Source organism: Penicillium citrinum (genome assembly GCF_028827155.1).
Source record: "Penicillium citrinum strain IBT 23319 chromosome Unknown utg000003l:1.0-4596430.0:1.0-4598250.0, whole genome shotgun sequence".
Lineage (NCBI taxonomy): Eukaryota > Fungi > Ascomycota > Eurotiomycetes > Eurotiales > Aspergillaceae > Penicillium > Penicillium citrinum.
This window is the reverse complement of record NW_026622688.1, coordinates 2,275,902-2,288,842: the sequence shown is the minus strand read 5'-3', so window position 1 is coordinate 2,288,842 and position 12,941 is coordinate 2,275,902. Positions and strand designations below refer to the sequence as shown.

The window sequence follows — 12,941 nt, the reverse complement described above, 5'->3', positions numbered from 1 at the left end:
GATAGTCTACTACTAGACAGTATCAATTATGTATCTCCCTAAAATATAACCAAAATTCTTCTAAGAATGTACGTACCTCATCTTGAAACCCTCCATCAACAGTCCATCTGGTACAGGTCCACGATCTTGAAGTGAAGATGCGCTCCCTTGCTCCCAAAGTCGGAATTAAACTCCTTTCATGGATCTCGTGTCAGTGGTCGCTAGATACTACAACTGGGTCTGCCTTTCAGTTCCCTTTGTTTTGGGATTATGTCTAATATCATGAATTGACCCGGTGCTTTTGGGTATCCTGAATGCGCCACTCACGACATTCACAACACTTGTGTCTCTAAGCTCGGAAATAAATTACCATACTGGGTCAGATTCTACCATATGTAGCTATTGGCGACGCTCAATGGCCCACTACAGAGGCGAACATGATCGACGATGATCTAAATTTCATCGTCACGGGACGAAAGTCTGCAACCCCTCTCAAAACAACTATCCTCACCGCCTGTGATTACCGCCTACCATATGCACTTTATTTTCGTCGCATTCCCCACGCGCTGTTTCCTTTGACACGACAGACTCAACAATATCAAATGAAACGATACTTAACCTCATGACGACCGTCATCTGCGCGATCCCCTTTTGAAGAATACTGCTTTCACAATGGGACGCGGTACAGAGCTGACGCCTGACATGCGAGGCCGGATCTGTGCGCTTCGCAATTCGGCAAAATGGTCATACAATCAAATAGCTCGTGAATTGAATATCCCAAAAGCTACTGTTCGCGTAACAGTTGACCGTGAAGCTAAACGAGGACCTGGAAATACTACAATGAAACGCTCTGGTCGTCCCGGACTTCTTGATGATACAGAAAAAGACCGCATCTTTCAACATATCAAGAAAAATCCTCGTGCGACCCATAAAGAACTTTTGCAACTCATTGATAATAAGATCTCCGTGGCTACACTTCGCAGATTGCTCAAAGCCCACCACGCTACACAAAAGAAATCTTCTGCAGGATCCACTAAGCCAGCCACTGAAGTCAGCCACCCGACGGATTCGCTCGACAAGGCTCCGGATCATCCGTCGATCTAGTGGAGCTTGAGTTATTCTTGACGACATCGGAATAGAGGGTACTGATAATGAGATACGATGTGCAACTGCCATGTACATACCAATACCTACATACCAGAAATTCAAGCAGTCAAAATTATGATATCGGGCAGAGATGCCATCTTGTCATAGCTTCGGTCCCCGGGCGATTGCAGACTCATCGGTTTATCAGCTAGCATCGCTCTATTCTTTTCTACGGGGAATGCACGTGAGTGTGTCTGAGATGGATGCTCCATTAATTATATTTCAGGACTTGTATTAAAGAGAATTACTTTTGTTTTCTGAAAAGGGTCTATCAAAGGGTATGTGCAAGTAGTAAAGGTTAAAAATCAATCGCGAATCACCAATCCGTAGAAAGATACGGCTGTTGGAATCAGAACACCCCAGAAGATGGCTTGCATAGTACTTCCATCGTCCCAACCGGCCTTGGAAGCAGTCATTCGTCCTAGGGTGCCACCAACGATACCCATCCAGATGACGAAGAATCCCAGGTCGTTCCAGCGCTTCCATGCTTGTCCACGCTTGGTCATCTCACTAGTCGATCGCATGGAAGTTCCCCAACCGTCTTGGAAAACTGTGATCAAGCTCCAAAGATGAATCATTGGAAGAGGAATGTTGTAGAACAAGAGACCTGGGACGATCCAAAGCCAGGAGTTCTTGGGACCGCGGTCCGGATTGCGACAGTAGTTATAAATGAGCGTGTAAGCAATGCGGATTCCAACATCGTACCAGTTGAAATAAGCAAAGCATTCTCCGGTAATAAGGTAGTAAAGGATATAGGCGAATCCCAAAAGAGGGCCAGCCTCTCTTTTGACAGCAGCCCAGAAAAAGAGTGGGTTGGTTATAAGATAGAGTTTGGGCTGTTGGAACGATTCAATGTGACCGGCACGGCTCCATCGAACCTGTTGCATGATCCAGCGGCTCAAAGTCGTTGGTGTATCTGTTGCGGCGAGTGTATCAGACGCATAAGTCACCGTCCAACCTCGCATAAGAAGATTTGTAGTAAGATGGCGATCCTCATTGACAATCTGGATTACAATGTTAGCCAACTATACTGATAACAAATCTTGGAGATCACTGATACATACCATTCGGTGACCTAGCACCGTCTGAGTATACCAAGGATATAGAACTGCAGGCAAAGCAGACACGCGGAAGGCCGTGCTAGGGCCACTCTGACAGTCGCTGGTGCCAGAAAGTGTCGAGACAGAGCGTGTCATGTACAATTCAGACCAGTAAACAACGCTACCAAGTTTGGTGCTGATGGAATCATCCTCATTGTGAACAATCAGCCCAGAGCTACCTCCACCAACGTGCGGATCTCCGGCAATGGTATCAATGGTACTTCGCAACGAATCGGGCAACACGATTGTATCGGAATCGGAGGACCACATGTACTCAACCCCTAACATCTCAGAAATGACAATGGAGAAGATGAATGAAGTGAACATGATACCCTTTTTGTGCAAGTGTGGCTGATACAGGCATAGCTTAGTAGTCCCGTCAGCTTGGCCTAATTTAAGGTCATATTCCGCGAGGATTTCTCGCGCAAGTTGGCAGCAATGGGCGATGGTAGCCTCAGTATAGGCCTCGGGAGCCCGCGAATTTCCGTCGATTGTTGACGTTTTTTCATAAGTGCGCATGGCGACCTCTCCAAAAGGTTCTTCGATATGAATCACAGCTGAATTCTCTGGGAAAGTTTGTTGAAAGACCCGTATCATTTCCATGTCAGGCACATCGTCCCCATCGACTCCCACAAGTACTAAACGGCATTCGGGGATGCTCTTGTAACTATCCAAGGCTCGTGCAAACAGACCAGGGTCCTCACGATAGCCCACAATTGTGGCCATACATTCTGCACCTTGGTTTTCGTTGGATGACAGAAACTTGGCTTTCTCCAGGTCTTGAGGTTTCTGTGGGGGGTCTTGCAGCTTTCGTCGCCGCGTCTCATTCATGTAACGATTGAACTCCGCCGAAAAGATTGTCAATAGAATATCCAGCGTTAAAGGATGGCGTGTATAGCCCGTAATGACTGAGTAGATTGGAAGTACAATTAGACATCCTAATAAATTCAGGATTTGCCGAAAGCGAGAGACTTCTGGCCCTCTCTCTTGGAATGAAGAGAGCCGAGGATACAACTTTTCGCTGAAAGAATCCATGACGATAGTTGGAAAAAGAAAAGTCGTATATAGATACTTCTAAAGAACGTGTGTTTGCCGGGTCACTCAGGTAGCCGATTAGTTACCCAAGTGCTGGCAGGAAAAGCGAAGGTGTACCTGCGTGCTAGTATGTGCTACTATACAGGACGAGGTTCTCAATAAGAATGATCCCCTCCCCAATGCTGTAAGAAAATAATCACGAGATAATAATCAACGCACGAAGATTAAAAATAGCGAGAGAAAAAAAAATATGCGGTGAGAAAAACGAATGTAAATTAAAATTCGAGGCGTCCACGGTAGTGCCCAGTTAATCCTTTTAGGTCCCAAGTCCGCCGGCTGAGTGAGTCCTCTGGCCACCATAATCTCGCGCTTCTATCTCGAAATGTGCTAGTTTGATAGACCCATTTTTCTTCAGGGGCCTAGGACATCTATTTTCCGGTCATCCCGACAAGCGAGTGAGACCTTGCTCGTGTTGAAGATTAAGCGGCCAATGAGCGAGCGGGAAAAGGAGCCGCATGTCTTGGTATCAGTCAGCGCCAACCCCAAACGGTGTTTTTGGCCCTAAAAAAAAGTCTGCTAAGGCTTGCTAGTCTGGATAGTAGCTTCACCAGGCCCCCGGTAGACTAGCAGGCCCTGTCGGATAGTGGAGGCTGCGTGGAGTATTTACCAGTTTTTCCTTTTTTTTTTCCTTATGCGGGAGCGGGTCGTTAAAAAAATTATTGGTCGATGCTCAGATCTAAGATTATCTTCCACCCAAGAGAAGTGAGAAAGGAGAAGAGAGTCCTTTTTATCTCGGATTCTCCATCTCCCTCAAACACGAGGGACACGCCTTCAGCATGTACCGTCCATTCTATCGAGACAACCGCGTGGTCCCCTTGGGGATCATGCTGTTGACCTTCATTATCTTTGTTTACCATTTCGAACTTGATCGCCAGGGTCCACTAGGAGAGATCCCCGCTGTCGCTGTCCCAGATAAGCTGGTCATCGATACCCCGCGAACACATTCAGAGCCTGTGGTGGATATCGTGGAATCCGCAGATGTAGTAATTGCTGAGGAAGTGGCGCACCCTGCCATTCCCTCGGCGATTCCATCTTCAAAACCAAAAAGCTACACGAGTAGCAGTGGTAGCAAATCTTTACATCTACCCAAAGCGATCAGCGCGGACGATGTTGTTCTTATGTTCAAGACTGGAGCTACAGTTCTGTGGAAGCGAGTTCCTATTCATCTGTCTACCAGTCTCTCGCCTAATCGCATCAATCACGATAACGTCCTTATTTATTCTGATTACCCCGAGAAAATCGGTGACTGGGAAATCATCGACGTTCTCGAGAATACCACCGAATCAGTGCGCAACTCCGAGACTTTCCAACCATATCTCCAACAGGAGGATTATGAGTCACGTCAGAATTACGCTGAGATTTCCAATATGCCAGGAGACTCTGCTGGACCTCCGGGCGGTTGGAAACTCGACAAGTACAAATTCTTGCCGATTGTCCAACATGCGGGTCTGAACAGACCTGATGCAAAATGGTATATCTTCATGGAGGATGACTCTTACATTTTCCTTCCTAATTTACTTCGCCACCTGGAACGTTTTGATTACAGAGAGCCTTGGTATTTGGGCAGCTTGGCCTGGATCCACGGTGATTACTTCGCTCACGGTGGTTCTGGCTTTGCTATTTCCAGAGGAGCATGGGAAAAGAGCTTTGGCAAGGACCCCAATATTGTGGAGAAGTTCCATGCCTTTACTGAAGAGCATGGATGTGGAGACCACATTCTTGGGCATGTTCTCAAGGAGTATGATGTTCAGTTTGGCGAGACGCATGATGATAGTCGCTTTCGATATGGATTCAATCCTGAATCACACTGGTCCACTTGGTTTGAGCAGGCGAATTGGTGCCAACCGGTCTACAGCTGGCATCACACCCACGGAAAAGACGTGGCGAGATTCTACAATCTCGAACAATCTTGGGACTTTGAACAGGTGAGAAACCGACTAATTCCACTGAAACAAGCGGGAAAGACTAACATGAAGCAGGGTCCTTTGAGGTTCCGCGATATTTTCAAGGCGCTGGTCGCCCCTTATCTTCGTTCTCGGGTAGAATGGTGGGACAACTGGTCCTCAAAATATGAAATCAGATCGAACAATGCCCAGGATGCACAACCTCCAAGCTCTGTCAAGACAACAGATGTTTGGCGCAGTGCCTGGAAATCAGTAGACTCTTGCGAAGCTGCTTGTGTGTCTTGGGCTGAATGCGTGCAGTGGTCTTTCTACGAAGATCGCTGTAAGATGGATAGTATGGCTCTACTTGGAAGTGGAATCCCCGAAGGCGACTCTCGCCGACAGACTACCTTGCCATGGGTAAGTGGTTGGCTTTCTCAACGGGTGGAGAACTGGCAGTGTCAGGAGTAGGAACATATATTCTACTACTCTGCAATGTATAGAGTGCAAATATGTGTAAATAATAATGTCTCAGACTATAATTGCTTCAACTTTCTTCACTATTCATCCGAGACAATCTATTGGTCTCTTGGCATGGGATCAGACGTTGGGCTGCGGCGATCACGAAACCTCGGGAAGCCCTAAATTTATCTTTCTACTGCAAGGCCCTCCACCCTCACTCCACTAAGAGCCTCCGGAAATTGATACCATGTTCTCACATTTGGTCCCATTTCAGGAATGATTGGCCTGGTGGACCTTAGACATGAATTGGAAAAGGACCCCAAATGCTTGCGATCCAGCCTAGGTCCACTAAGACACGCTAAGCCCACAGGCCCCATCTTCCATCCGTGCACCCTTCTTTTGTAAGATCAATTTCAAGACACATTCTTTTTTCCTCCTGTCCATCTGGAGATGAGGACCACTATGGACCGCACCACTTGGATCGATGGCCTGCGAGGCATCGCGGCTGCGATAGTGGCCACTGATCACTATTTCATGGGCGGTGTCCTAGACTCTGCATTTCTATCTTACTGGGCTGATCCACCGGAAGAGAACCGCCGGCTGATTCAACTGCCTCCTATCCGACTCCTTTTCGCAGCGCATGCCATGGTCCCTCTTTTCCTCGTCATTTCTGGATATGCCATTTCTATCAATCTTCTCAAGTTGCGAAAGAGCAACCCCGCCGACTTTGTGCGCCGGTTGTCTTCGGCCGTAACCCGTCGCATTTTTCGCATCTATCTGCCCGTTTTTGTTATCACGGTGATCTCGCAGGTACTTTACTTCTGTAACATTTATAATTGGACTTTCGGAGACGATGCTTTATGGGGTAGAAAACCCTGGACTGCGCCGTGGCTTCACATTACATTCGTCTTTCGTTATATGATCGACAATATGAACATCATCAATTTCCAGGGAAACCCAGGGCTCAACGGCCAACTATGGACAATGCCGCTTGAATTCCGAGGGTCTTGTATTGTCTATATTACAGTTCTTGGATTGGCATTTTGGCGACCGCAGCTGAGACGTATTGCCATCGCATCGCTGGCTGCATATTGGTTTTATTTTGGACAGTGGGATATATTTGCTTTCCTGTCTGGTCTCTATCTTGCAGAAATGCGAATTATATCTCTGAGCCAAGCAGACGAGACTATCAATTTGCCTTTTCATATAAGGAAATCCTGGGCTCCCAATCTCAATTTCAAAGGCATCGATTTCGCCCTGATTAGAGCTGTTGTCTGCTTCACATTTGGTTTCTGGCTTGTCTGCCTTAGTGATGATGGCTTTTTACCACCAGGATACCAATTTCTCGAATGTTTTGAATCGTCTCGGTGGGAGGGTGACTGGGCGATATTGAGCAAAATCTGGAAAACGGTGGGCTCGTTATTAGTCGTCTACGGAATCAGTCAATCACCAACGCTTCAGATACCATTGGACTCTCGTCCTATTCAATACTTGGGAAAGATCTCATTTTCACTTTATCTGGTTCATCAGACTGTTTATCACCTTGTGCGAGATCCCGTCTTGGGTATTTTGTGGTATGTGGCTACTGGAGAGTCATATCCTGGTACCATGGAGGCCAGTACTCACACCGGACCATTTGCGTTTGCTTGGTTGGTTGGGTTTGCTATAATGGCCGTCATCAACTTGTATGTTGCACATTTTTACACAAAGTTTGTCGACGAGAGATGCGTGCAGATTGCGAAGAAGATCGATGCGTGGGTGACACGATAAATCTCTATGACTTACATGCTATTTCTTCAAAAGCGATGCCTTTCTTTAATCAACTTAAATATCCAACTTGAGGACTATAATACACCTCTATGGGCAAATAGGGCAAATGAAAGAATATATCTGTCTGTAACTCTATTACATTTGTTAAAGCTAGATCGCGACGTAGTAAGAGCATCTCCAGGTTCTACTCCTTTGTGGGCTCAACGAATTTGAGTAAGATTAGGAGGAAAGGAATATCAGACTGAGCCGGAATGCAGTAGTGTACATTTCTTCAGTGGCAAGAGCTCTGTATCAGCTGCCAGAGGAGCAACTTTTTTTTTTTGATAGACTGCTTCAGTAAAAGATCACCTTCTATATAGCACTCAAAGAAAGGAGAGATTACAGGGGTTGGCGCTAAAATTATTCTTGAATATTGCTGAAACCCAACATAAATCTCAAATGAAAATCACTCATTTTCTTGCTGGGCTTCAATTGCATGCCGTGTACTAACTAGGTAGCTCACTAGTGTAGTGAGCCTACTAGGTCATCTATAACCTAACATGCGACACTCAAGCATCATCAATTTGAAGACTCTAGATGAAAGTCAGAAAATACGAGATTTTGAGCTCCTTTGAAGACGAAATCGAGCTATGGAAAGTATGAATATTTATTGATAAATGTATATGGTGAGATATTACGAGCCACGAAAACCGTCGAAAACTTGAAATTGTCGACTGTGCTAGTACTAATTGAGGAGATACCAGACATTAAATGACAAAGTAAAGGATACCTAAGTAATGCCATGGGCTCGTTTTCAAACAAATACATTCTAGTCGACAAGAAACAATCACTTATTCAATCCTTCACTCACGAATGATACAAATTAGGCTGCTGTCCTAGCAATTTTCTCCTCCGAAGTAATCCTAGTTTAGGAGTTGAAGCCGAACATACATCTCTCAAGGCGGAGGATGATGGTTGTAATGTCATTGTATTAGTAGTGTATAGGGCTCTTGTGTATTTGAAGCTCAATCTCAGGCCAGTGTTGAGAAAATTCAAAGTTTGCGAAGGGGATCCATTAGAGGGTAAATCCATGAAGAAGGGTGTACTAACGGAGCTACTGTGCTCTTTTTTTGAATCCTCCAATAATATCCCAGCTAAAGATGTAGCTGGGCACAAGCGAAAGGCGAGCAATTAGATTGAAGAGAAAGCCCCTTCTTACGAATCTATCAATAGATATTTCCACAAACCTGAAAGAGGAGCAGGATCACTTGCGAATGAGCGAACAGACAAGTTGCGTGTTCAAACTGGCTTTAGCCAGACTCAATTATGGCACGTATGGCAGCCTTGCAAAGATATTGATAAAGAATAAACCCCTCTTTCATACGCCGAAAAAGACCACAACATGGTGAGAATTCTTCCAGGGGTAATTGCCAGTGACTTTACTTGGTTGAAATTTGCTTTCTGCCTTATTTAGATATTTTGACGGGCCCATATGGTAATGGAAATGTCTCGGAAAGAAAGTCCTGAAGGTCAAGTCACCGTTTCGGTGTGATTCCGCCTTGCCCTAACTATGGTGTAGTATTCGCTACAGAAGCAGACTAACTATATAACAGGTAATCTTGAATTGAGTGGTTGGTCCGTATATTCCATATGTAATAACAGTAGTTCTTTCTGTTTCCAAGGTTTCAAACCGCTTCGTCTCGATGCTAGTGATAGTTTATACTCCACAGAGAGTAGATAGATGATCATTGGGTCGGAAGCTTCCGAGAGGAACATCAATGGTCAGCTGACTTCCCTCCCCATGTGTGTACTATACTCCGTATGGAAGAAAGGAAGTTGTTACTATCTTTCAATGAAAAGTCTTGAATCAATTGAAAGTAATACATTAGAAAATGTTTCAGATTAGATAGCGATATTCATGACACTCCTGAAAGCCTACGTGTTCGCCAATTAAGATGGTGCGGGCTTCATTTCCACCAACTAGCACACTAGTCTGCAGGTGGATATTCAATCACACCGTACGATACACATAGCGTGGTCCGGGTTGTACAAGAAGTCGAGCGCGTGCAACTGCATTGTCATTGTGTAAGATACGCCTGGAAATAAGGTAGTACAAACTGTTCCCTGCATTGATATTATGTATGCTGTACTCCAGTTATGTGGAGTGCAGAGTGACTATGTATGTATACCTTGTATTCATACAATACAATTTGTATGCAGGTCCCAATTCTTATTATTATTACTATTATTATTATTATGTGAATGTCTCTTTTTTCGTTTTCGTTTAATCGATGGTCACTCTTCATTGCATGATGTATTGTACTTTCTTCCCCCTTACCTTGAAATGACACATTCCAGCGTCGGAAAACAAACAGCCACCGATGTAAACAGAAAACGATGAGTTCACATTATTTTCGAGAAGGAATGAGGTGGTTGCCGAGCGGATGGAGCTTATCTTGGCCAGGTATGTGTTACTATGTGCGATGTATGTATGCTTCTGATACCTAAATCTGGGCAACAATCTTGGAAGGTATTAACTTTGGACTAAATCATCCTGTTCCCCCTGACTTTTGGCCCCCCGAAAAAACAATGCACTGGTTACACTTTAAGCGATCAGCGGCGCACTTCCGGGAGTGGATGCGCGACCGGGTTGGGTCTCTGGCCGATCGAGTAGAACAAGGTTCGGTTGTACTGGATCGACAACAGCTCGTTCCTGCGTTGGCAGTTATGTTGCTGGGGGTGGAAGTCGATCTTCTCAAGGGAGCAAGTTGGGGGAAGTCTGCACCTACTATGTACAGTACTGTGTCATTCATACTTCGTAGGGGGTAAAACTTGGCCGAGGTCGTCGACCGCTTGGCTTAGTGCTGGGCAATTCTGGGCAAGGGGGCTGTTGGAGCTGGGCGCCAACTCGCCTCGTCCCCAATGGGAACTGGGACCTTGGATTGGATTGAATCTTTTCCCGGGGCTTTAACTTGCGTCAGGCGGACAAGCTAGAAAAAGCTCAAAGGAAATTAGCGAGTGCAAGCTGGTCGGCTAGCGCCGAAGGAGTACTATGTATGTATGTATTGTTCGGACCGAGGAGCGGAACCATGACCAAGTAGGAAAGTAGGAGCTATTTAATTGACTGATCAAGGGTACATACAAGGCAGAGAAATTCGAAGAAAGCATATAATCTGGGTACAGACTCCATCGAGAGGAGACGATGCATTGCGATGATAGAGCGGATCCATGCACAAACTTCATGGTATGGTAATGGTAAGGCGCAGACGTGGGGGAAAAAAAAAGACTGAATTTTTCGATGGAGTTGAAAGGCGGACCATTCGGGGCTTGCAAGGGTTTATTGGCACAAACACCTGGGGGCGAGGGGGACTTGTCTCAGTGGCGTCCATTGGGAGCACGGCCATGGTTGATTGTATTACAGTATTGGTCTACCTAATGGTAGAAATATTCTAAAATTGTACATAGTTAAACGGAGTAGTAACTGAGTATATAGACTCTTTACTTCTATGTGTATACATAGTATAGTTGAATACTGGTTGACATGTTGATCTTCAATTCATATAAAAGATTTGCAGCAAGTAAATTGGAACCCTCCGAATACACTCTCGTGCCAGAAATCCTCCACTTGACAAGCGCACAGACTTTCCCCAGTGGAGCAGCCAATGTCAATGGTCTATCTGATTTGCGATTTTTGATTGGTGGATGAGATAAGGGTCCTCCTGATTTGGTTAGCATCACCCGCGATTTCCTGTTTACCGGACTCGCCGTAATTTTCTCTGTAATTAGATTACCAAATTCACCACAATCTTATACTGTACTAGCATCCGGTACATAGTAGTCTTCTTCTCTCCCCCCCCTCCCTTCCTCTTTCTTCTTCTCTTTTGCAACGCCATCAACAGTTTCGTGCTGTCCTTCGTTCGACCTTCTTTTTTTCTTTTTCTTTTTCTCTTCTTCCCCGTGAATATTCCACAGTTCGCTCGTTTGTCTGTGGTTAACTAAATTCGATCCCAACAATCCCCCATCCTTCCCCTGTACATTTTGTGGTCTTTTTCTTTCAAAACGCACATAACCCACCCATATACCTCAAAAGCCCTACATAACATAATCTTCCACAATGGTTCGTTTGGTCACCTCTCTGCTGGCCTTATCTGCCACAGCCTGGGCTGCTGCTTCCTGCAGTGCTAGCAGCCAGTGCCCGAAGGATAAGCCTTGCTGCTCCCGTGAGTATTTTCCCGGTCTCCGTTGATGGTCTCGCGACAATTCACTAATATTTCTTGTGAAAAATTGCAGAATACGGTGAGTGCGGTACTGGCGCATACTGTCTGGGTGGTTGCGACCCCCAGTCTTCTTTCTCCGTGGAATCTTGCGCCCCCATGCCCGTCTGTGAGAACAGAAGCTACAAGTGGGACGACCTCGACAACACTATCCTGAACACCAAGTACTTGGGTAACGCTTCCGATGCCGACTGGACCTACAGCGGGTTCCCCAAGGTTGAGGATGGTAATCTGCTCATGACCATGCCCAAGAAGACCGTCGGTACTCTCTTTGCCAACAACCACTATATCTGGTACGGTAAGGTCTCCGGCAAGATCAAGTCTAGCCGCGGCCAGGGTGTTGTCACTGCTTTCATTCTCCTTTCCGATGTCAAGGACGAGATCGATTACGAGTTCGTTGGTGCCGACTTGACCAACGTTCAGACCAACTACTACTGGCAGGGTGTTCTGGACTGGCACAACAGCGGTAACGCCTCTGTTGACGGTGCCGATACCTTCGACACCTGGCACACCTACGAGATCGACTGGCAGCCCGATCAAACCCGCTGGATCGTCGACGGCGATGTTAAGCGCACCCTGAAGAAGTCCGACACCTGGAACGAAACCGCCAACCGCTACCAGTACCCCCAGACTCCCGCTCGCCTGCAGATGTCTCTGTGGCCCGCTGGCCAGGCTAGCAACGCCCAGGGTACCATTGACTGGGCTGGTGGTGAGATCGACTGGGACAGCGAGGACATCAAGGACAAGGGTTACTACTATGCTACCTTCGGCCAGATCGACGTCGAGTGCTACGACCCCCCCCTCGGAGGCTAAGAAGTCCGGAGACACCTCCTATATCTACACCAGCGATTCCGCCATGGAGGCCGATGTCGCTATCACCGGTAACGATACTGTTCTGGGCTCCCTCGGTGCTACTGGTCTGAACATGGACCTTGGTGCCAACAGCAGCAGCAGTGCCTCCTCTTCCAGCGCCAGTGACAGCGTCCCTACTAACAGCGGCGGTGGCTCTGGCGGTATGTCCGGTACCAACTCCAGCTCCAGCTCCGGCTCAAGCAGCGGCAGTGGCAGCTCTACCTCCAGCGGTAGCGGTGCCGCCGCCACTACCACTGGCTTCAGCCAGGGTGGTCAGGACAACGGCGCCCCCGCTGTGAACGAGCGTGCCCTCCGTGGATCGCTCTTCGCTGTCCTCGTCGCTGTTGTCGTTCTGGTGACGCTGTAATCGTTCGCGGAGGATGATTATTATAATTATTCGA

General features: G+C 46.7%; 6 protein-coding genes across 6 annotated transcripts; 5 read left to right on the top strand and 1 right to left on the bottom strand.

The window, feature by feature from the left end:
- Nucleotides 1-651: 651 nt before the first annotated feature.
- Nucleotides 652-1,083, top strand: N7469_004067 (uncharacterized protein; the record flags this gene model as incomplete). Its single annotated transcript, XM_056642987.1, has 1 exon — nt 652-1,083. One exon carries the CDS (start codon nt 652-654, stop codon nt 1,081-1,083), a length of 432 nt encoding a protein of 143 aa, XP_056502399.1.
- Nucleotides 1,084-1,430: 347 nt separating this feature from the next.
- On the bottom strand, nt 1,431-3,260 carry N7469_004066 (uncharacterized protein; the record flags this gene model as incomplete). Its single annotated transcript, XM_056642986.1, has 2 exons — nt 1,431-2,129; nt 2,190-3,260. 2 exons carry the CDS (start codon nt 3,258-3,260, stop codon nt 1,431-1,433), a joined length of 1,770 nt encoding a protein of 589 aa, XP_056502398.1.
- An 836-nt stretch (nt 3,261-4,096) lies between these two features.
- On the top strand, nt 4,097-5,674 carry N7469_004065 (uncharacterized protein; the record flags this gene model as incomplete). Its single annotated transcript, XM_056642985.1, has 1 exon — nt 4,097-5,674. One exon carries the CDS (start codon nt 4,097-4,099, stop codon nt 5,672-5,674), a length of 1,578 nt encoding a protein of 525 aa, XP_056502397.1.
- A 453-nt stretch (nt 5,675-6,127) lies between these two features.
- Nucleotides 6,128-7,435, top strand: N7469_004064 (acyltransferase family protein; the record flags this gene model as incomplete). The annotated part of the gene is made up of 1 exon (XM_056642984.1): nt 6,128-7,435. One exon carries the CDS (start codon nt 6,128-6,130, stop codon nt 7,433-7,435), a length of 1,308 nt encoding a protein of 435 aa, XP_056502396.1.
- Nucleotides 7,436-11,528: 4,093 nt separating this feature from the next.
- On the top strand, nt 11,529-12,501 carry N7469_004063 (glycosidase crf2; the record flags this gene model as incomplete). The annotated part of the gene is made up of 2 exons (XM_056642983.1): nt 11,529-11,634; nt 11,705-12,501. 2 exons carry the CDS (start codon nt 11,529-11,531, stop codon nt 12,499-12,501), a joined length of 903 nt encoding a protein of 300 aa, XP_056502395.1.
- A 43-nt stretch (nt 12,502-12,544) lies between these two features.
- On the top strand, nt 12,545-12,907 carry N7469_004062 (Concanavalin A-like lectin/glucanases superfamily; the record flags this gene model as incomplete). The annotated part of the gene is made up of 1 exon (XM_056642982.1): nt 12,545-12,907. The coding sequence occupies one exon, from the start codon at nt 12,545-12,547 to the stop codon at nt 12,905-12,907; it is 363 nt and encodes a 120-aa protein (XP_056502394.1).
- Between the last annotated feature and the right edge of the window lie 34 nt (nt 12,908-12,941).